Below are 24,094 nucleotides of genomic sequence, written 5' to 3'. Positions count from 1 at the left end.
GTCTGTCACTTTCTCATTGAGATATTTCATGTTTCCTTCTATTTTATCAGTCTTTTGACTTTGTTTTATTTGTTCTTGCTGTCTTGTGAGATCATTGGCTTCTAATTGCTCAATTCTAGCCTTTAGGGACTGGTTTTTGGCTATAATCTTTTGGTTTTCCTTTTCAATCTGGTCATTTCTGGTGTTCAATTTGCTTATCAGTTCATTTGATTTCTGAGCCTCACTTTCCAATTGCAAAATTCTGCCTTTTAAACTGTTATTTTCTTGCCTGATTTCCTTTTGAGCTATTTCCCATTTCTCTAGCCAAATCTTTTCCAACTTTTTCGTCATCTCAAATTTGAACTCTTCAAGTGCTTATGACCAGTTTTTATTATTTTCGGAGGGTCCGGATGCTTGTTTGTTCTCCTCTTCTTTTTGCTCGGTTGTCTGGATTTTCTCTGTGTAAAAGTTGTCGAGTGTTAAAGATTTCTTCTTCTTGTTGTTAGTCTTTCTCTTTTGGCCTTCCTGATTCTGGGTTGCCATCGTTAGCCCAGCCCGTTCTCAGCTTTATCCTTGCGCTCAGGGTCTGTCTGTGCTCTTTCGGCTCCTGAGGTCTCAGGTCTGGTTGTTCTCAAGGTCAAGCCCCCTGGTTGACCCCCTTGCTTGATCCTCTGCCGGAGGCTCCTTTACAAATCTCAGGGCGCTTCTTCCACAGTCATATACCTGTCTGCACTGGTTCCCCACTCAGGGTTTCAGAGCCTTCGCTCACGCGCACGCCTGTGTCCACCTCCACCTGTGCCTGTGCTCCGTGCCCGTGCTCAAAGTCTGTGTGCGTTCTTTAGCCTTTTGGGGTCCTAAGTCTTGCTGGTCTCAGGAACAGGCCCTGGAGCTGCCAGTGACTCAATGGGTGCCCCAAACTTGCTCTATTTCTCTTGAGCTGGCTTTGGCGTTGTAGGTGGTGTGTGTGTGTATGTGTGTGTGGAGGGTTGCTCAGCTCGCGATTTAGTGAGACCTGTTTCACCCCTTTATAGCATGGAAATGCCCCAATTCCACTCTGCTGCCATATTAACCCGGAACCTGGTTTTTTTTTTTTAAAGGAAGAAAAGCTATGCTAGAACTAGATTGCGAAGGACATTATAATCCCCAAATTTAACACTAAGCCAAGCTATAAATTATAGGTCTCTATATTTGTGGTATTTTGCTACATTGTTTAGTTTTGTCTCAGAAAATGGTGTTTCCAAACCTTGCTCAAGAACAGACCTGGACTGCTTCTCAGTTCTGGGTGCCTGATTATTATGGGTTGACCCAGCATCGACTTCATGAATCCCAGGCCATAAAGAGAGATTAGAGATTAACACAGATTGTGCAAGACCAAGGGGAGAGATGGATAAATGATGGCGGATCTTTATATAATTAAGTCTTAAAAGATTTCAAATATTTTTCATTTTGCTCATTTGGTCTTCCCGATACTTGGGAAATATGTAATTTGGATATCATTCCCATTTTAGAGATGCAGCAGCTGGAACCTAGGGAGTTGCAGAGGCTTGCAGGCATAAGTGGCAAAGCCAGGGGCAGCTGGGTGGCTCAGTGGATTGAGAGCCAGGCCCAGAGATGGGAGGTCCTGGGTTCAAATCTGATCTCAGACACTTGATAGACCCTGAGGGCAAGTCACTTCACCCCCATTGCCTAGCCCTTCCCATTCTTTTGTCTTGGAACCAATACACAGTATCGATTCCAAGATGGAAGATAAGGGTTAAAAAAATAAGTAAATAAATAAGTGGCAAAGTTGCTGGGGCTGTGCCCACCACACCACTAAACCCAGAGAGCAGAGAGGAGCTTGGCAGGGATCCAGGAAGAAGGACCACCATATCCTCTGATGGTTAGCGGAACTCCTCCCAGGAAATTACAAGCTGCCTGAGGCTCAGACAAGTGGCTTGCCTGTGGGCCAACAGTTAAGTGAGGCCTCTGTATGGTGTGCATAGAGCTAAGCACTAGAGACACAAAAGAAAAAAGTTCTCTCTCAGTCCTCATGGTGCTCACATTTCAACAAGAGCCCAGAGCTAACTAGGCCCATATAGACAAGAGTGGATGGAAGTTAGTCTGGCTGGGGGACAGGGAGTGGGGCAGAGGGAGAGCACTCCCAGGGAAGCTGAAGTTTTAGCTACCCTGAAGGAAGTCTTCAAGGGGAAGCCAAGAAGAAGGAAAGAGGAAAAGTAGTCCAGGCATGGAGGACAGCCTGTGCAACAGTATAGAAAGAAGTGGAGTTTCATATGCAAGGAATAGCCAAGAAGGCAGGTGCAGCTGGATTGTGGAGAGCAAAATATAAGCTGCCTGGAAAGGGGACAGGTGGTGAAAGGCTTTAAATACCCACAGAGGAGTTTCTACTTTATCTTGGAGGTAATAGGGAGCCACTGGAGTTTACTGAGTATTGGAAGGAGGGGGTGACAAAGCCTCACATTTCAGGAGTGAATACATATTGCTGCAAAGAGGAGTTCTAAGGCAGGGAGACCAGTTAAAAGGCCATTGCAACAAAGACAAAAGGGTAAGCTAAGTGACTTGCACAGGTTCCATGGGTAGGGAGTGCCTGAGGTCACATTTGAACCCAAGACCTGCTAACTCTAGGGCTGGCACTCGATCCACTGAGCCTCCTAGCTATCCGGCTGATCTGTGTTTTCTTTCAAAACATGACTAATATGGAAATGTTTCCCATGACTGCATATGTATAACCTGCATCAAACTGCTTGTCCTCTCAGGAGTGGTGAGAAGGAGAGGGAGGGAATTTGGAACTCAAAATTTTTAAAAACAAATATCAAAAAATTGCATTTTCACATCACTGGGAAAAAACCCAAATATTAAAATTTTAAAAAGGAAAACATACTGAGTTTGAAATGCTGTTGGGTCATCCAGTTTGAGATGTTGAAGAGACAGCTGATGGAGCATTTGAACCTAGGTCTTCTGTATTCAAAAGGAATACTAGCAGCTGTCACCCTCCTCCATACACAGATAAAATAGGCTGAGTCTCCAGCTGACCCAGAAGGCCCAAGATTACCTTTAATGGATACAGAGTTCTCATCTGGAATTTTGGGAAAATCTCCTATGTAGGAAAGGAAGAACACTAACAAACTCAGCTGTGGCCAGAATAGAAAGAGAAGGTTAGGGCCTGGTGCAGGAAGCTTGTGGGAGGCTTTGCTAAGCTCCTTGGAATCGGAGGAAGGACACTTTACAAGTCTTCAGCTAGAAGCAGACTGATGGCAATCTGAGATTGAGCTCTCTAAGGCCCTTCATTTAGGAATCACAGATTTGGGAGAAACAATAAGGCATGTAGGTTTTTTTTAAGAATTCCCAGTTTTATAGCACATCAATCTACCATGAAATAATTCACATTCATCTAACACTTTAAGATTTACAATCCACCTTCACAATGCCGAGAGGTGGAGAGCAGCACCAACATTATATAGATGAGAAAATGAAGGTGACGAAGTTGGGACTTGTGCAGTCAGTCACACTGTTTCCCAACTCCAAGTCTACAATGTTGGGGCAGCTGCTACAGGCATGACTGCAAAGCAGAGCCAGGCTATTCAGTATAGTTTCCCCCGATACTCGGTAGGGAATAGACACCAGAAAAGCAGAGGGAAAACAAATCCCCCAAAGGTAACTCAGGTGCTTCATATTGTAGGGGTCCAGCCCAAAGGTAACACTAATTACATGTAAGTCCTTGTGCCAGATCTAGCTTCCATAGTGCATCTCACATAGCAGACATTCAAGTGCTCAATGGATGGAGAAAACAGAAGCAGAGCTCAAATGAAATACAGCAAAAACAAAAAAAAACGCTAGTTGTTAGCATCTCAGCCCAAGCTGCCTTGTTGTCTCTCATGAATATGTAAAGACAGGAACAGAAGCCAGCTCTAGAGCTTTAGTCTGCGACCATGGGTTACAAATATATAAGGGAGGGCTAAGGATGATTCCTTATGCCTCACATTTAAACACCTGCCCCTTTTCTGCATCATTCAAGATAGAAAGTAGAATGCAGAAGGGTCTATAAAGGAAACTGTTTAATAAAGGCAGGGATTTAAATCCTATTGAAATGAGCTTCTGGAGGAGTCCTTGTTATTTTTCCTACATCAAAAGATGAACCACAATGTGTAACCAATAGGAACAGAGCACTCGCCGAGTTCAGGAAGATGTTCCTTTGCAGGAAATCCCAGCTTACAGATTCTCTATGTGAGAGTGATTGCTTGTGCCTTACTCTTGTTACTAATCAAAATGACAGGGGTCATACATTACCAACTCGCTCGGCACTGCAGTCAACTCTCTAGGATGGGTCATGTCCACGACAAGATTCTTCTTAACAACTCAGGATGTCAAACCAAAAACAAAAAGCCCAATTTAGTTTTTTGCCTGGGCCCATTAAGGAATAAAAAGGGTCTTAAGAATAGAGTTAGGAAGTTCTGTTTGTGAGGTAGGCTCCAGAGCAACACTCAAAATCACTGCGATTTATGGGCAAGTTTCTATTCAATTAAAAACATTAGTACCCATTTTGCTTAAAAAGACCCCAGCACATTTCCCTCAAAAATTGCCTTGTATCTATTTTGCATCTTGGTTTAATTTTGATTGCCCCAGTAGAATGTAAGCACCTTGAGGACAGGGTTTCTGCCCCCATAAGGCTTTATCTCTAGTGCCTAGTACATAGCCAAGGGTGCATTCAATGCTTGCTGATTTGGTTTTGCTTAGGGAGAGGTTGGACCCTTTTTTGCCCAAGTATCCTTGCTTCTATGGATTGCCTGGGTGACCTTGTGACAAAAATCACTTTATCCTCAGTGACCCAGGTAATAACTAATGCTATGCTGCAAGGGCACATGCCAAGCTGCATCAGTGGAAGGATTCTTTACACTAGGCGTTCCCTACATGCAGGTAGTCTGAGAACTCCCTCATTAAAAAAAAACACAAAACTACAGTAATCAGGCTTTGGTTTTAGTCATAATGGGATTAATAAGTATTCAATAATTCTGGCTTTCAGAAAAAATCTACCTTGGGGAGCAGCAAGGTGGCTCAGAGCCAGACCCAGATGGGAAGTCCTGGGTTCAAATCTAGCCTCAAATACTACCTACCTGTGACCCTGTATGTCACTTAACATCCTAAATTAGCTTAAAAATACCAAAAATGTAGTGCATACAATGATGGAATATTACTGCTCCAAAAGAAACCAGTTGAGGAATTCAGAGAAATGTGGCAGAGAGAACCAGAAAAATACATGCACTAGCTACACAAGTGTAACTGAGAAGATCACTAAAATCACAAGCAAACTGAGTGAACATAACACTCAACCTTGGCCCCGGGGAAGAGATGATGAAAAGGGAGAGAAGGAAGACTAGATGCACACATTATCTGATTCGGTCCATGGCCAAGTTGGTTTAGTTTAATAGATTATTTGGCCACAAGAGTTATAATTATTCTTATAGGAAAACCAACTTTATTACGCCTCATCCCCGCCCAGACATGTAAGGGACTTCTGCCACAGAGGAGTGTAGGGCAAGAGTTGCCAGCCTAGTCCTTCCCCCTCCAGGTTACTAAAGGCTTCCTTGAAATTTGTGAATATTTGCATGGTCCTATTGCTAGGAAATGAAGTGTAGGAAGCTTTTCAGTGAGAGAAGAGGGGTAAGTTTAAAAGAAAAAATAAGGGCATTAATTCTTTTGTGTTTATGACAAAAGAGATGGAATTGTGTTGACAAGCTCTTGATGTATGCTGGCCCAGGACAGTCTTCTCTGCATTGCAGCAGATGGTAATGGAGGATCAAGGGAGATGCAGCCAATGGCAGCTGTGCAGGCAGGAGGGAAGCAGCCAAGAAGAGCTCTGCGCAACAAGGACAGGAAGGCACAACAGGCTGGGAGCAAGAGAGAGGTTTTCCAGTGTTCCATTTCCCATCAGCATGGAAGTCTATGAAAGCCTGGGTTCCTTTGTGTACAGTAGGACTGGGAGAGATTCTACTTGATAGTCCTTTGTTAGTGATTCTCCTGTTCTGTCCTAATTAAATGCTTTGCTATTGGATTTATGGTTTATGTCCAGTCTGTATGATCCCTGAAGTGCTAAAAGACAACACAACCTTTAAATCCATAAATATCACAGGGATTAGAGGTAAATTAGTAGGAACATGGCACAGATCCTATATGACTCTAGAACCTCTATCCAGAATTCAGTGTGTTTAAGACAATAAAAATTATGGAAACATGGCCCCATCCAGTGTATTCTCTATTAGCATATAAGTTTGCCTTCTTGAATGGCTCTACAATCAATGTTCCTTTACATACACTGATACTTCCAGGTCTGTTTTAGAGGTGGCTGGATAAGGTGACTGCTGCAATCTATTCCAACTGTGATATTCTGTGCATATTAACATCCCTTCCAAGGTTAACATCGTATAGTTCTATAATTCCTTCCAAGACTAGTCATCCCCTGTTCTCCTGAAGAGAATTCCTAACTTGAACATTCTAAAATCCCTGGCTAAGTAGGGAATTAACATACACAATCAGCCCATTTTTCACCTCTTTTGTAGCCAGGACCACAAACTAGTCCTTTAGTCCCAGTGAAGACCTTTTCTTTTTCACTCCCCCGAAAAGGAAAGTCCCAAAACCTTTATTTCTATCTGGATTAGGCAAGTCAATTCCCTTTCATCTCATTTCAGGCTATGGACAACTGGTGTCTGGCTTTTGATGCTTTTACAGATCTCAAGGATATTAAGCAACAATGGTAGTGGAGAGGGGTAGAGCTAGCATTCTTGTTGCTATGGTAAATGTCCCTTTATCGTCTTCCCTCTCTGTGACAGGTGCTTATTGTTTTTTAAATAAATGAATTAATTTTGCCTTCCTCCTGACCTCATCTTTGCCACAGAGAAACATCAAAATGACCACAGAAAGGTTCAAACTTGACCTTAGTGGCTAGTTTTTTTTTTAATTCCATATGTCACTGTGAAATCCAACATAATGTAATCAGTCGTGATAGTAATTCCTGTGCTCAATACTTAAACAGCCAGCATGTTTCAGGGGGAGATTTAATTATCCCTATACAAGTGATACATCAAAGGTGCTCATTGAGAAACATTGAGGTCCTTGAAGTCCACCCTGAGCATTTCACATTTGTGTCCAATCAGGATTCTGGAAAAGTCCCCAAAAGTCTTCCATCCCTAGACCTGCAGCAAAGGAAATGGAAACACAAGTAACTACAGCATCACGTCCCCATACCCATACTGAAAGCAGACAGGAAACATCATTCTGAGAACTGGAGTGTTAATGAGCACAAAGAACTACAGAAAAAGCAAAACCATCAGATTTGTTCAATACAGCAATCAGAGTGGTCCCAAAGTGGGCCAGACTGATTCAGAAGGGGAGAAATGCTGTGTCAGTGGATGTCTTCCAAAGGAAGCTAGATAACCATTTGTCAGGATGCCTCAGACTGGGATTCTGCTCAGGAGAGACTGGATAAACTCTGAGGTTCACAGGTCCCCTTGTCTATCAGTTGCTGCTTCTAACCTCTCCATAGTCAAGACCTCCAAGCTAGAATCAGTATGTGTTGGTCAACAGAATCAATTCAGCACCCACTAGGTAGGTATATTCCAATGGCTATACTAGACATTCCAAAATAAGGTGGTCAAGTATATATATATATATTAAACCCTTAACTTCTGTGTATTGGCTCCTAGGTGGAAAAGTGGTAAGGGTAGGCAATGGGGGTCAAGTGACTTGCCCAGGGTCACACAGCTGGGAAGTGTCTGAGGCCAGATTTGAACCTAGGACCTCCTGTCTCTAGGCCTGACTCTCAATCCACTGAGCTACCCAGCTGCCCCGGTCAAGTATATTTTTATAAATAGTTTTGATAAGGTTAATGGGTTTTGACAAACATTTCCAAATGCCTCAGTTTGTTAACAATTTCCCCTCCAACACATTCTTGCTGATTAACAAATATAAGTTTTCATCTAGTTCTCATTACATCTTTGGTGGGTTTTTTCTGATGTTCAATAATGATGTCCACCTGGTTGCTACATGTCTACACAAAGGAAATTGAAAGTAGATTACTACAACTTCAAGAAGTAGGAGGATAAGGAGTTTTCAAATTCTTCTGAAGCGATTAGAACTCCACTGTACCAAATCCTAGTTGTAACTTATTAATGCATGTTAACAACTTGGCCTTAAAAAAACAAACAAACCCATAAACAAACAAAAAACTCCCCCAAATGGCCTTCCAAGGGGACTGTTTTGTTTAGTGAAATAAGTCCTGGCATGTTTATTCCTAAAAATCAGTCTTGCCACTTTATTGTCACACCAGGTAGTGCTTTGCTGAGACTCAAACACATGCTAACATGCAGAGGCTTTTCTGTAAAAAGTATTTTTCATAAAAACCACAATTTAAAATTTTGTTTGAGAAAATTTTCAGGGAAAGAAGCTTGTTAACTCCTTGAATCCAGAAAATGAACTGTTTGGAGAAAGATGCCTGCAGAAACCTACACTGCATCAATAAGGTCCATAATGAACTTTGGGGTGCAATTGATTGAACTGAAAGGGATTTGAACACATTTATTTTGACTGTAAACTCTTATGCCAAAGGGGACTGCTCCCAATTGGCTTTTTGTTAATGTGCATAGCAAACGCTGGTTTTGCTCTCTCTCTCTCTCCCTTCTATTTCCCTCTTATCTCTAACTATTGTAGTTTCCTCTTAGAAGGTACACTATTGTATGCACCTGTAGGGAGAAGATTTTTAGGGGTACAAGATGATTATGTCAAATGATCCATTGAGGAGACGTCACCCAAAGGATCACAGGGGGGGATTGTGAAGCTGGGATTAACTCTCCCCTGCCTACTTTTAGATTTAATCACAGGAAGCATATACACAGCCACATTTCCTTAAGTGAGGGGAGGTTTGAAACCCACATGCTAAACTGGGTGACAATTCAGAAATGACTGACTGCTCCATGGGCAGTCCTAAGAAAATTCCTAAACTGCAATTGGTCCATGTAAAGTAGAAGTAAGGCACAGGCAGCAACACAAAGAAGGGTCTTTAAAAGTAGTTGCAACTAGGGGGCAGCTGGGTTAGCTCAGTGGATTGAGAGCCAGGCCTAGAGATGGGAGGTCCTAGGTTCAAATCCGGCCTTAGACACTTCCCAGCTGTGTGACCCTGGGCAAGTCACTTGACCCCCATTGCCCACCCTTACTACTCTTCCACCTAGGAGCCAATACACAGAAGTTAAGGGTTTAAAGAAAAAGAAAAAAAAGAAAAAAAAAAGTAGTTGCAACTTCCTGTGAGCAGCGCTTTTCCCCGTGAACTTGACTTTGAAGGAGCTCTGGCTTGGGACCTTGGACTGCTCTTTGATCTTCCTTTAGGACTACCACATGGGTGAATGAAAAAAGGCTGACCTCCTTTCCTGGTTCCTGAAGGGATTAGCATTTGGAGAGGCTTCTTCCTCCATTTTTGAGGAGGAGGCTGTGTGGCTGGAACCCTTGCTTAATTTACTCCTAAGCCCTCCAGCAGCTGGGGCTTCTGGAGCCCTGCCAAAGTAAAGCCAGGGCCAGAGAAAATAGTCTAGCTCATTAAGCTAGATTTCTTACTCTGCCCTCTTTCTCATTTCTCTACTTTCCCTCTTTCCCTCTATTTTATAAATAAATTGCTATAAAGTCATTCTGACTTGAGTAATAATTTTGGCAACCACATTTCTCTTACATTTAGTCCAACTTTAATTTTTAACCATTATAGAACAGATCTGTACCTCATTTCTAATGTTTCTATAAACTGTTCTATCTCCTTTATTCCAGAACTGCAAGTATCTGAAGAGTTATTTCAACTTCTATCTGAGCAACATCTATCTCTATGGTCCTCTAGTTGTTCCATCTTGATGACCTCCAGGGGAGGGGAACTCTCTCACCAGGCAGCTGATTCACTTCTGGGCAGTTTGGACTATTTGGAAGTGTCTCCTTATGTTGAGATGAACTAGGCCTCTGTTGGCTATGACTATGACTCCTAGTTCTATATTCTTCAGTAAAACAAGTCCAAGTCAACCCTCTTTCACAGGGAATTTCTTCAAATACTTTAAATGAGCTGTCTTGGTTGGTCCTACAAACTCTACTCTTCAACAAGATAACAGCCATTCAAAGAACTGTTGGAATCATCTTTCATATCAGTGTATTTTTAGTTTTATTTTGGGGTTTTGGTTATGTATGACTTTGTTCTTACAACAATGACCAATATGGAAATGGGTTTTGCATAACAATACAAAAGATACCAGCTACCCACCTCCAGCTCCTTTGTCACATTCTGTGAGGTCCATAAGCCATTCACCATGCTGATGGCTCTCTTCTAGATACTCTATCTTGCCACTATCCTTCCTAAAATGTGGCACCCAAGACCAAATACGGCCCCTTAGATGTAGTCTGGTCTGGTCAAAGAAAGGGCTGTATAAAAAGTATTTTCTCTTGTTAGGAATGCCTAAAATGACTGTTGTTATTGCTGTTCTTTTTGGGGGAGGAGGGGTATGGGGAAGGGGCACTGGAATATCCCTCTCTTTACATATCTAAGATGGCCAGTACTATCCCAGTACATATTATGGTCATTCCTTGAGAAGAGGGCCTGTTGTTTGCCTTTCTCTATATCCTCAATGCTTTGCACTTAGTAAGCACTTAATAAATGCCTGGTGACTTGCTGCTTATTTCATCTATTCAGTTAAATAGTGATAAATAATAATAATAATAATTATAAATAAATAATAGATGTTCACCTGTGGCTTTGTGGTTTCCAGAGCTCTCACATGTATCAGCTCATTTGATTATCCTTCCCAAATTGTGTGAGATGTAGAAAACTAAAATTATGTGTCCATTTTACATATAACAAACAGTCTAAGAGAGGTGGACTTGTCAGCCCAAAGACACATGGCAAACCCATTCACTTCTCTATGCTTCAAATTCCTCTTCTGTAAAATGGGAAGAGTATTCCCTGCACCACCTACCTCATAAGGCTGTTGTGAGGAAAACACTTGGTAAACTTCAGAGGTTATATAAAGGGGAGCTATTTTTATTATTCCAACCTGCACCTTTCCACTCTACCAGATCCTCTGCTGGGAGGCAAGTCAAAAAGTCATATACTCTTGCTTTTCTACAGACAATATTGTTAAGAAAGCATGCTGCAAAAATCTATAGGTCAGTATTTTTCAAACACGGGAGTAACCAGTGCCAATGGCAAGAGACAGTTTTATTTCTATGGCCATATATAGAAAACCTTTACCTTCTGTCTTAGAATCCATATTAAGTATCAGTTCTAAGACAAAAGAGCAATAAGGGCTAGGCAATGGGGATTAAGTGATTTGCCCAGGGTCATACAGCTAGAAAGTGTCTAAGGCCAGATTTGGACCCAGGACCTCCCATCTCTTGATCTGGCTCTCAATCCATTAAGCCACCCATCCTTCTAGGGCCTTCTTTTAGCAGTGGGGCAGGTGTTAAACCATAGCAAAAAGCTCACTCATCAGTGTATCTCTCTAGCTCTTTCCCTAAACAGGCACTCAATTTATGCTATAAAAGCTAAAAATTACCCCAAGTTTTAGTAATAAGCATAATTCTTTGTAAATTTTATTCCTCCCTTAATACAGGACTTTCTGGGGTGAAAAAAAGAGTCTGTAAGAGAGCCCAGCAATTTTGCACTGCAAACAAGGAGATGTCTTTGGAATCAAAATAGACTGTGAATCCATAAATGGGCATATATGAAATAGTACCCAACTATCTAATGAACTTATTAATACAACTCTATTAAATGGCTATAGAAACTTACCATAAGAATGAAGACATAGTTTAACTGTTTTTCTTAAATTTGCCATTGATGTATGGCACCCAATCCAGAATCAGACGCCAGTCAGTGGCCCAAACTAGCCCCACAGCACCAACAGCACCCCATGTGCCTGCTGTGGGAAGCCTAGGAAAAGAAAGAAAGGCATCAATCCATCAACTAATTAATAAATACTTACTGAATGCCTACTACAAAAGTTGCCCGCTTCTAGGAACTGTGGGGGGAATATAGGAAAAGCATTAAAGAATGGTCCTTGTCCTCAAACAACTTACAGTGAACTTAGGGATACAAATTTTAATATACTACATTCATTTCCTTCCCAACTGGCATGGGGGTTGAGTAACATGGAAATTGAGGTTCAGAGTAGCACAGGCTGCCCATGGTCATGGAGATGACTTGGGCCTTGAGACTAGATTTTTTTACTCCAAATTCAGTTCCTCTCACTACAGATTCCTTACTTCTATCATTAACATACTTGACAACAATGTGAATTCCAGACAGAAAATAGTTCAGTGCTAAACTTTATATATTACTTTTTTAAATTTTATTTTTAATTAAGAAAAATTTTCCATGGTTACATGATTCGTGTTCTTTCCCTTCCCTCCTCCCACCCCCCTCCCATAGCCAACACGCAATTCCACTGGGTTAATGCTAAACTTCAGTTAGAATAAACTCAGGAGGAAACAAAGAAGCTGTGGAGCTTAAGAGAGGAGAAAGCATCTAAAGGGATTTTTAAAAGACATGCAGGTACTCTATACATGATCAAAGAGGGAACAAGAAGAGATATAGTCAAGGCCTAGGGAAGAATATCAACATAATTGTGAGAGGACATTGTGGGAGAGAAAAATACAAGGAAAAGCCAGAAAAGTAGGCTCATGCCAGACTATAAAGGGTCCTGAAATACCAGACAAAAGAATCTGAGCTTCACTTAGTAAATCACTGAGAGCTATTGGGATTATCTTAAAGAACCTCTCTGATTGGAGGCTGGGACCATGAACTTCCATTTAAGGAGGGAGCCCAGCTTCCCATTTCTCACCTGGCACATAACCTTGGGACTTCTCTAACTTACTTTTCCACCAGTCCCCAGTTTTTAAACTACTTTTTGTACTGTAAGGTCGTAAGCTTTATGAGGGAAGGGCTTTCTTTTTTTCATATTTGTATTCTCATGGCTTAGAACAATGTCTGGCACATAGTAGGAGCTTACTAAATGTTGACTAACTACAACTATCTTAATGCCCAGATATATGCCTAAAGATTATTCTAAGAGGGATGAATTGGAGAGAGTAGAGAGAAAAGATAGGAAAAGCTGCTGCAATGAGTCCAAGTGGATGGTAATGAAAGCTTCCATGTCTCCCTCTACTCTCATATTCATACAGTTGGAGTTCTGAGCTGAACTTAAGACAAATTAGAGAAATCACAAGGTCCAAATCTTCAAAGATGCATGTTTAAATAGTCTCAGTCCAAGCACACTTAGCATCCATTAGCAACCCTACTGTGCCATATGCTGCTTCATAGTCTCTTCTATGTATTAATCAGAATATGTAAACACTAATTACCTGCTCAAGAACCACCACAAACTAAAGACAGAGTAGTGGTGGGTCAGAGAGGTAAGGGCAGAGAGCCAAGGCAAATCTGAGGTAATGGATGGGAAATGCATCAATCCAAAAGGAAATGAGATAGAATGGGAAAGAACACTTGATGTGAAGAGAGAGCACCTGGATTTGTTGGAGTCTGAGCTCTGAAGAACATCAAATGTGGAGTCAGAAGTCCAAGCTATACCTCCTGGCTCTGCCACAAGAGCTGGGCAATCATGTGCAGTCACTGCACCCCTCTCAGCCTCAGTCTTACTATCTATAAACAATGCTTATACTAATCTTCCTCATAGCTTATAATCATTTCAAGAAAGGAGATGGAGCTACCACACAAAGCTCACTCTGGCTCCTCAGGGAGTTAGGGATGAAAAAGAGAAAAGGCAGAAGGAAGGAGTTTCAAAATAAGAGTGTTTCCCTGTTGTTGATGGGATTAAGTCCAAACTATTCTGACTAGCATGTCTTCTAAAATCTGGGCACAATCCTTTCTAGCCTGGTCTCCCATCATTCCCAACATGTACTCTCAGTGCTAGAAAGTGTGGTCTGTCTGCTGCCACATCACACGTCTTATTTTTTCTGCTCATGACCCCTTCTTCCTCAAATTCTAACCCAATACCACCTTCCCCTTGACCACAATGGCCTCTCAAGTCCCTTGACTTGATAATGAAAATGAATAACAATTCATATTTATATAGAGTTTTAAGGATTACAAAGTGATTTCCTTCCAAAAAGGCTACTGTCTCCATTTTACAGATGTGAAAGCCTCTTGAAGGCTTGTCCAGAGTCACAACTAAATAGCATCAGGATCAGAAACCAGGTCTCCAGAGTCTAACTTCAGTTCTCTTTCCAGGGTGCTTCTTATACTGTATAACTGGTAGTCCCTGTCCAAAAGCTCAAAGATAAAATAGCATACAACACTAGTTTCTTAGCTATCTAGGGTCTTCCTGCTCCCTGTCTACACTGGAACTTGCTAGAAGACAGGGACCACACCTTATATTCTCTGGAAATCCCTATAGGGCCTAGTACAGTATTTGGCACTGGGCAGCAAAGATGAAAAATGACACCATGTAATTCTCATGGGGTTTATAATCTGATGGGAACTATAACACCAACACAAATAAGTATGATACAAAGAGGTATGTGATAAGCCAAGAAGTCTAGAAAAAAGGGTTGTAAGAAACGGGGTGAGGAAATGGCAGGTGTTTTATTAAATTTTCTTATTACTGAGGAGATGAAGTTCTAAGTAAAACTCCTCTTTCTCTAGCTCAGCTTAGGGTTAGGTGAGGATGACTCCTTAAACCAAGAATGTGACTGGAAACTAGAGGGTCCTTCTTCCTTCCTCCTTGTGATTTAACTCCTACTGAATCTTCAAAATCTTATGTTCTATGTCTACATTCACAATGATTTTTTCAGTCAGCAAATTTGTGTTAATTAAAAATATATATCAAATAGCTTAACAATAAATTATTCTTGTTTTTAATGCTTTAGGATAGTGACATGTGAGAAGAGGAAGCACTATCTAGGATGGGAGAGTGGGACATGGGGAGGAAAAAGAAAAGGCAATTTGGTAGAACCAAACTTCTCACACTAGGGGACCAGCTATGCATCATCATTCTGGCTCTGACCCTGACCACAGGCAAGTCCCTTCTCTTCTCTAGTTCTTCAAAAATGGAAACCTTAGGTTAGATGACCACTAAGCCCTCTGTGGGTAGGGTAAATAGGTACCCTAAGGTGTCCCCCCTGACAGCAACATCCCATATTCCCTTGATGCTCTATTTTGTGACTAATTTATAGAAATATGTTTGCATATTTCATTTAGACCTAGGTCTTGAACGGAATGAAGGGCTGAATTCCTTTGCTGCAAAATTCATTCCTTATTTTGTCCTTGATCACATAACCTTGGAGTGTAACAATATACCCAGGACCCTCGGCTTCTCTGGATTCTAGGACTACTACCTTCACATCCACTCACATGACCACCATGTTCTCTGAAGCTGAACATTCTGTATAAAAAAGGATGGACAAAAATTCTACTTTGGGGGAGAGAAAAGATTTGATGCTAGAGGAGGGGAAGAAGAGTATGAGGAAGATAGACCATGAGGGAAAGGATAGGTTTAAATGGAGAAAGGAAGAATGGATTCTCTGAGAGAGGAGGGACAAGTTATTGGGGGGGGAGAATAATTATGAAGGACAAAGGTTTTTGGAGAGCCTTTGAAGAGAAAAGGCAAGATGACTAAAAGAGGAAAAAGTTCTATGAAAAGGGAAAGGGTAAGATCTATGGAGAGGAATGTTCTAAAGACAGAATTCTGTAAAGGACTCAGCCAAACCTCAGCTTTGGATCACTTCCATCATTTATGTAGACCTTTGTGTCTACACACATGCTACTGAATAAAAATGGAGAAAATGGCATTACCATTCTGAATGGATCTACTACATATCCATGTCACACAAATTTAACTGGGCTCTCACAGCTGCTAGGCAATCCTTCTATGCCTCCCTCAACTTACTCTCCCATTCTCTGCATTGGTTCTCCCTCCTCCCACCTTCTCAGCTGAAAATTTGACCTCATACATCACAGAAAAGTGAGAACAATAGCCAGGAGCTCCCTCTTTTCCTCTGTGCTTCATCTTCTATCCCTCAGGTGTCTTTGGCCATGCTTTCCTCCTTCACCCCATCTCACAAAATGAAGTGGTTTCATTCCTTAGCAAAGCTAACCCTTCTACAACCCTTGCACAAGTGATCCCATTTCATCCCATCTCCTCCAATATATTGTTCCTTCTGTCATTCACATTCTTCATTTATTTTCTTTTTTTCCTGAACCCTTATCTTCCATCTTAGAATCAATATTGTGTATTGGTTCCAAAGCAGAAAAACAGCAAGGGCTAGGCAATGGGAGTTATGACGTGATTTGCCCTGGGTCAAACAGCTAGGAAGTATCTGAGGCCACATTTGAATCCAGGACCTCCTGTCTCTAAGCCTCATTGTCAATCCACTGAGACATCTATCTAGTAGTTCCTCTTCCACTTATTTTCAATCTGCCTATTGGCTCATTTTCTACTGCCTACAATCATGTCTATGTCTCTCCATCATCCTTAGAAAATCTTCAGTTGATCCTTCTATCCCTGTGAACTATCAATCTAGAGCTCTTCTGACCTTTGTGGTTAAACTCCTTGGAGGTGCCTCCATTTTCCTCTTACCTCTTCACTTAAACTCTGGCCTCTGACCTTATCACTCCACCTAAACTGCTCTCTCCATATTACTAATGATCTCTTAAATTCCCAAATCCCAATGGCCTTTTCTCCATCCTCATTTTTCTGGCCCTCACTGTAACAGCCTTTGATATTTGACTTAATACTCTCTTTTTCCGAGGTTTTTGGGACATCATTCTCTCCTGGTTCCCCCCAATCTATGACTGCTTTTTTCTCTGTTTCCTTTACTGGATGCTCCTCCATCTCTTCCAGATCACACCTTTGAACCAATGGTTATCCCTCAGGGTTCTGTATCAGGCCCTCTTTTGAATGTCTGGTAGACATCTTAAATTCAGTATGTCCAAAACAAAACAAGAGTCTTTGCCCCTTAAATCCTCTTCCTTCCCCCACTCCTACCTTTCCAATTACCATAGAGGGCAATACCATACTCTCAGTAACTCAGTCTCACAACCTAACTTCATAATCCTGGACTCCTTACTATCCAAGCAGTTGTGAAGGCCTGTCAAGATTTCATTGCTACTCTTCTAATGCAGACCTCCATCACTTCACTCCTGCACAACTGCAATAGCCTGCTGGTATGTCCACCTGCAACAAATTTCTCTCCATTCCAATACATTCTCCCCCTTCAACCACTAAAGTGATTTTCCTAAAGTACAGGTCTGATTGTCACTCCCCTCTTCAATAAACTCCAAATGGCTCCCTATTGCCTCCCTATCCCTATCTGAGATCAAATACAAAATGCTCAGTTTGGCATTAAAAGCCTTTCATTGGCCCTTCCTACCTTTCTCAATTTCTTATACCTTACTTCATGACCCATACTCTTTCTTTGGCCCAGTGACACTGACTTCCTGGTTGTTTCAAGAATAAAACACTCCATTTCTTAGCTCTGAAAATTTTCTCAGGTTGTCCTCCATGCCTCGAACTCTCTCCTTCCTCTGCCCCAACTGCTGACCTCTCTGGCTTCCTTTAAATCCCAACTAAAATCCCACCTTCTAGAGGAAACCTTCCCCAACTCCTCTTCATTCCAGTGCCTTCTCTCAATTACTTCCTATTTATTCTGCATATAACTTGCTTTTGTATATATTTATTGGATTGTTGTCTTCCCCATTAGACTGTAAGCTCCTTGAGGCAAAAAGGCACTTAGCAGAGTGGCTGGCACATAGGAGACTTAATGTTAACTGACTGATTAGACTTCAATTCAATATTAAGTTGTATTAGATGAAAAATAGTCCCTGCTCTCAAAGAACACAAACTTTATTAAGTGACACAACATGTAATAATAGTTTATAGTTTATATAGTCTTACAAAGTTGACTGAAGTAGACAAAGCAAACACAAGATAATCTGTGGTGAGGAAAATAATTTAAAATGTTCAGAATTGGGAAAGGTCCCCTTAGAAATGAGATGAACCTTGAAGGAAACTATTCTATTAAAAGGCTTTAAAAAAAGAAGCACTTCAAGCACAGAAGATAGCCTATGCAAAAGCAATGAAAGTGGGAATTTGCAGATCAACAAGTGGACAATTTGACTGGAACTAGAAAAGGAGACGAGCTAAACTGTTCAAGGCTTTAAATGTCAAGCTGAAAAGTTTTCATTTTATACTGGGAATAAAAAGCCACTCAAAATTCTTGAACAAGATCTCATGGAAGGTCTCTAAAAGTCATCTAATCTAAGTCTTTAATTAGCTTTTTAGTCTTTTAAAGCTGAGGAAAACAGGGTCCAAGGAAGTTAACTGACTTGCCTTACACAGCACAGTGGCATGGTCAGTCATGTATATTAGGAAGATAATTTTGACAGCTGAATAGAAGATGGGCTATTGAGTCTTAAGGCAGGGAGAACATGGAGGTTTCTTAAATAGTCCTGATAATAAGGTACTGAATTAGGGCAGTAAGTTTGTGAGTAGAGAAACTACACAAGATGTTATACTTAACAAGACTTGGCAACTGATCACATGGGAGATGAAGGACAAATTCAAAATGATTGGAAGCATGGTATTTATTAACCTTAAAAGGGAAGTCTGAAGGAAGGGAAGGTTTAGGGTAGGAAAGATAATGAACCTGTTTGAACATGAGAAGTTTTGAGTTGCTATAGAACAATGGTGCCAAATTCAAATAGAGATGCCAGTGAGTTGCAAACTTAGGAAACCTCAAACTAACATTAGTTATGTCTTATTGTGTTTTTTATTTATGTTGTTATACTTTTCCCAATTACATTTTAATCCGATTCTGGCTTCACCAGGGAATTTTGTGGATGTTTCCTGGCCTTGAGTTTGACTAAAGAATGCTATAGAGCATAAATGATGATGATACCCATCTGGTATGGGTATCTAACTGGTGATGGGGGATTTTAATTTTCAAGGAATTCAATTAAGGCTGAATATAAGATTTAGCAGTCAATTGCAAAGAGATAACTTAATCTATAAGATCTGATGAAAGGGTTAGGAGTATATGGAGGTGGGGGAGAATGTTCTAAAAAGGATCAAGAATGGGATCTATGGAAGGAAGAGGCCAGAGATCTATGGAAGGAAAAGGGGATGTGCCAAGGGAAGAAGAGTTCTATGAAGGAGTCAGGAGGGAGGGGGAGATAGTTCTCTTGAAGAAGGTGGGGTGTCAATGGAAGGGGAAAAGATTTCAAAATAGCAGTCATTCCATGTAGCAGGGAAGGGTCACTGTAGGGGTTAGTAAAGTTACAAAGCGCTTTTGAAGTGACTGCCATTCCCAGTTAAGTGTGCAAGATTCTTTTTCATATATCCTACTATCTGGCTAAACTGGCTGCTCTTAGTGTAAAACTTTCCATCTGTGCAGTGAGGCACAGGCTGTCTCCAAAGCCTCAAATGCACTCCCTCCTAACCTCCAACTCATACAATCTCCAGGTTCATTTGAATCTCAGCTCCAGAGACCTCAAAGTGACTATTTCTGTGGCTCCCCCACACCATGAAGCACTTGTCTCCTCCTCACTCCTCAAAAGGACAAGGTATTTACGTTGTATATTTTTTTGCATTTACTTTTCTGTATACAAGTGGTTCATGCCCAATATAAGGCTCATCCCTAATCTAAGTTATTCGAGGGTAGAGATTGTTTGTAGTCTTTGTATCTCTTGGTACTAGTGCACAGTTGGCACATCATGGGTGCTTCCTAAGGGGTCATGGAATGGACAAATGAGTAATCTATTCAGGACAATCGAGGTGGAGTTTTCAGACGGGTGGAGAGGGTCCTCTCAAGATGGATATATTAGGGTCAAAGGAGGGAAGGGACAGTTCTAAGAGAAGAGAATGTTATGAAGGGAGGGAATTAACGAGAGAAAGGAAGGTTCTAAAAGGGAGGGGCACAGTTAATGGGGAGAGTTAGCAAAATCAGGAGGAAGAGTCAATGAAGTGGAGCAGGGGAGAGAAGAGGGTTCCGAGGGAGCGCTGTTATCTGGAGGGAAAAGATTCTAAGACGGGGAGGGTCTCCCGAGGGGAAAGAGAGGGCATTGAAGAAGGAGAAAAGAACTAGAAAGTAGGACGACGGGAAGGAGAATGGGGGGAGGGGGAATAGAACTAGAGGGGGGGAGGGGAAGACTCTAAGGAGAGAGAAACAGAGCAGGGGCTTCCCAGGATACGCGGTGACGGTGCCCCCGGGTGGGCTCGGGCCAGGGCCTCCTCACCAGTACTTGACCAGCTCCTTGTAGCGTTGTCCTATTAACTTGTTCAGCATCGCTGCCCGGCTCGCCTCAGCGCCAGCCCCAGCTCGACCCGCTCGTTAGCCTGGCAAAGCGTATGCCTCAGGGTCACCCCGGTCTTCCTCGACAAGACGCACAGCGCAGGCGCCACTCAGGACCCCGCTGCTGAGGCTGCCCTGGCACCGCCTGTCCGCGCGCTTACCAACTGTAGCTCGCGTCTGTTGAGTCCGTAGCGCCTCAGGGTCACCCCTGGCCCTGTGCAACGAAGACTGCGCAGGCGCTTCAAAGGTCCCTGCCTCGATCTTTGCCTGCGCGCGCCTTCGTTGGAGCATTTAAAAAAAAAAAAAAGTTCGCTCCAAAACTTTATTTAGAGTAACTAAAGGACAAAAGTAGAAAAATCCAATATGACGTCAGAGGCGGGCTGGTGGCTAGCGCTCCCTGCCGGTACCTCTCTCTGGCACTACAAAGGGCATGCCGTTTGATACCTCTCTTTGATACCCTCCTCTCGGAAAGAAATGATCTTGAGTTGGGGAAGGATGAAGTCAGGGAAGACAAGGGTTCAAATCCTTCTTCTGACGCTAGATCTGTGACCTTGGGCAAGTCACTTAATATCCTCATTCTCAGTTTCTTTCTCTGTAAAATAGAAATAATCATGATATCTATACCGGTCAAGGATTGTTTTGAGGATCAAATGAGAGCCTATCCGTAAAGCTCTTTGTAAACCTTAAAGAACAATAAACATTTATATTGTTGTATATTAGCATATATTGTGAGATGACTTGTGTCATTGCGGGGTGACTCTGATTGGGAACTCGCACAGTTTCTCCTACATATATTACTTTCTATATTTTGTAGCAGTTGCTCTCTAAATAAGTGATAATGTGATCCTCTAAACACCATATTTAGAAAAGAAATGGGCCACAAACCTAGCACTCAGGAATTCTAATGAGTTTTATTGAAGGATATCTGTAGGCAGTAGAGGTCTTGGAGGACTAGAGAGGATATCGAATGCTCCTCAAGTTAGGTTGACAGCAGCTTTCCACTTTAATTCAAATTTTGGGAGTGGGGAGGGATGGGAGGCAGCAATTCTAGGAAGTCTTGGGAAGACTCTAGCACCCCCAAATGGAGAGGAAGCTCATTTGGTTCCCTTAAAAGGTCCCATCTGGCAGCAATTTGCTGAATGCTATTTAAACCCCTGGGAAACAGGAGGCTACCCAAAACCCAACTTCATTTGGGTTGAGATAAGCATTGTTGCACTTCTGGAAACTGGGAGAGATGTGCCAGTTGGTAAGGGGAGGAAACAGTCAAGTATTCAAAAGAGTTTGTTTTATCTTCTAAGTAGCCTTTTTTCTTTACCAAGAAAATGTCCTTGAGGAGTGTTTCTTGGGAAAGAACAAAAGTTTTTATTTAGAAGAGTTAATAATTTTCCCTTAGGATTTTACTTATGAATGCACACCTGAATGGATGGGGAGGAGAGACCTGTTCAGTTTTCTGCCCAGTCTGAGTCTTTGTGACCCCATTTGGGGTTTTCTTGGCAAATTTTGGAGCATTTTGCCATTTCCTCCTCTAGCTCATTTTACAGATGAGGAAACTGGGACCAATAGAATTACATGATTTACCTAGGGTCACACAGTAAGTGCCTGAAGCAAGATTTGAGTTCCAGCCTTCCTGATTCCAATCCCAGTGCTCTATCCACTAGGTGGTGGCCCCTGCTGACGCCTTAGGACCTAAATATTTAGGACAAAAATTCTGAATTACCTCTATACGGTGACTATGCGTAGGGAATGTGACTCGTGTCTTAGTTCTTTGGCAAGCAATATCAACCTGCTTAAAAGGGGTCGGCCTCAGACACTTCCCAGCTGTGTGACCCTGGGCAAGTCACTTGACCCCCATTGCCTACCCTTACCAATCTTCCACTTACAAGTTAATACACAGAAGTTAAGAGTTTAAAATTTAAAAAAAAAAAAAGTGCTAAATGTGCCCTGAGTTCTATCTGCTCAGGTGTGCCCACAATTGTGTGGAACTTAACCTTGTAATTAATTATGATATGTGTGTACACACATATCCCCCCAGTTAGATGGAGCTTATTTTTGCAATTGTACTCCTGTGTAAGAGTCTCCAGGATCTCCAGAAGTGTTCCTATAGTTCTTGCAAAGAATTATCCTGTGCTCTAAGTACGAAAGTTTGACAATTCCTGGTTATACTTACAGAGGAAAGATGGCACTTTTGGTTATAAAAATCCTAAATGGTAATCAGGATGTGGCACTGACCCAAGCTCCCTGCAGGCTCTCTGCCTGGCCTGGACCTGGCTCACTCACTCCATTTGCACTCATTTTGGCAGTAGATTTCCCCAGCAGACTGGCCACAAGCCTACAGCTAGTCTCTCGAGACCTAGAGTTAATCCTGATGCAACTACTTGCCCCTGTAATTCCTGATCCCCTACCAGTGTCATTGTCTTTTCCATGAAATTAGCCACAATGACACCAATGACTTAAAAAAATTATTCTGAGTTTAACACCTAATAAAACGAGCACTTTAATATACAGAGTAGAACCAGAAGAAGAAGACTGTATATTAAAAAACTACAAGTCTTTATTAAGTATAGCTTGCTTTGCCTTTTAAGTACATAATATATTCAACATGTGATTTTTTTACAAACACTTACCTTTTGTATTAGAAACAATATTGTGTATGGATTCCAAGGCAGAAGAACCATAAGGACTAGGCAATGGGTGACTTGTTTAGGGTCACCCAGCTAGGAAGTGTCTGAGGCCAGATTTCAACCCAGGACTTCCAGTCTCTAGGTTTGGCTCTCAATTCACTGAGCCACCTAACTGTCCCAAGTAATAGATTATTATTTTTTAAACCTGTAACTTCCATCTTAGAATCCTATGTATTAGTTCTTGGGTTGAAGCCGGGCTAGACATCGGAGGTTAAGTGACTTACCCAGGGTCACAGAGCTAGAAAGTGTCTGAGGCCACATTTGAATCCAGGACATTTCCAGAATTGCCTGGTACTTGAGAAGAAGGCTTCCAAAAGTTTTTTTTTTTAAATTTAACTTAATTTAATTTTTAAAAACGTTTCCCAAGGTTTCATGATTTTTGTTGTCTCCCTCCAAGAGGGTTTTTTAAAGCCATTTTTAAAATGTCATATTAAATGAGAGTCTCTACACCTGGCTCTCAATCCACTGGATCACCTAGCTTCCCCCAGTCCCAGCCTTCTTTGACTTTATTCTTCAGCTATCTTCTTCTCAGTTGCTCTTCTGCCGCCTATATACTCTTTGCCTTGTCCCTCTCTTCACATCCCTATCTCCTAACCCTGAAGTCTAGTTCTAGAACCATTAAAAAAGTCATTATTGTCATTACTCCTCGGAAAGCTCAATCTCTCTTGAATCTGACCCCTCTCCTGAAATTTATTCCCTCTATTCAAATACTTATAACTTTCTACACCACAATATTTCTCTCTGGTTTGTTGTTCAGTCATTTTTCAGTCCTGTCTGACTCTTCATGACCCTTTTTAGGGTTTTCTTGGCAAAGATACTGGAAATGGTTTGCTATTTCCTTCTCCAATTTTTTCTTACAGATGAAGAAACTGAGGCATAATAAGATTAAGTGACTTGCCATGGGTCATACAGCTTGTAAGTATCTGAAGTTAGATTTGAACTCAGGAAGGTAAGTCTTACTGACTCTAGTCCAACCTCCCTGGTTTCCCTTCTCTTAAATAGTTATCTTCACCACTTGAAGGCGAGTACCTTGAGGCAGAGATAGTCTCCAATTTTGTATTTATATCTTCAATACTTAAAACAGTGCCTGGCATATACTAAGCACTTAATGCTTTTTCATT

The 24,094-nt window shown here is 41.6% G+C and overlaps 1 protein-coding gene across 1 annotated transcript; it reads right to left on the bottom strand.

Annotated features, from left to right (window-relative positions):
* Window positions 1-7,007: 7,007 nt before the first annotated feature.
* On the bottom strand, window positions 7,008-20,399 carry LOC123232238 (cytochrome b-c1 complex subunit 10). The gene is made up of 3 exons (XM_044658619.1): window positions 20,237-20,399; window positions 11,780-11,920; window positions 7,008-7,163 (listed from the first exon to the last, which is right to left on the bottom strand). The coding sequence occupies exons 1-2, from the start codon at window positions 20,284-20,286 to the stop codon at window positions 11,800-11,802; spliced, it is 171 nt and encodes a 56-aa protein (XP_044514554.1). The 5' UTR covers window positions 20,287-20,399; the 3' UTR covers window positions 7,008-7,163; window positions 11,780-11,799.
* Between the last annotated feature and the right edge of the window lie 3,695 nt (window positions 20,400-24,094).

This window comes from Gracilinanus agilis, chromosome 1 (genome assembly GCF_016433145.1).
Source record: "Gracilinanus agilis isolate LMUSP501 chromosome 1, AgileGrace, whole genome shotgun sequence".
Lineage (NCBI taxonomy): Eukaryota > Metazoa > Chordata > Mammalia > Didelphimorphia > Didelphidae > Gracilinanus > Gracilinanus agilis.
Note: the sequence above shows the minus strand (reverse complement) of the source record. Positions and strands in the feature narration are given on the sequence as shown.

Coding starts and splice junctions, on each gene's coding strand:
- LOC123232238 (XM_044658619.1), bottom strand. CDS start 20,286: ATGCTGAACAAGTTAATAGGACAACGCTACAAGGAGCTGGTCAAGTAC. Junction 11,921..20,236: donor AAGGAGCTGGTCAAGTACTG/GTGAGGAGGCCC, acceptor TTCTTTTCCTAG/GCTTCCCACAGCAGGCACAT.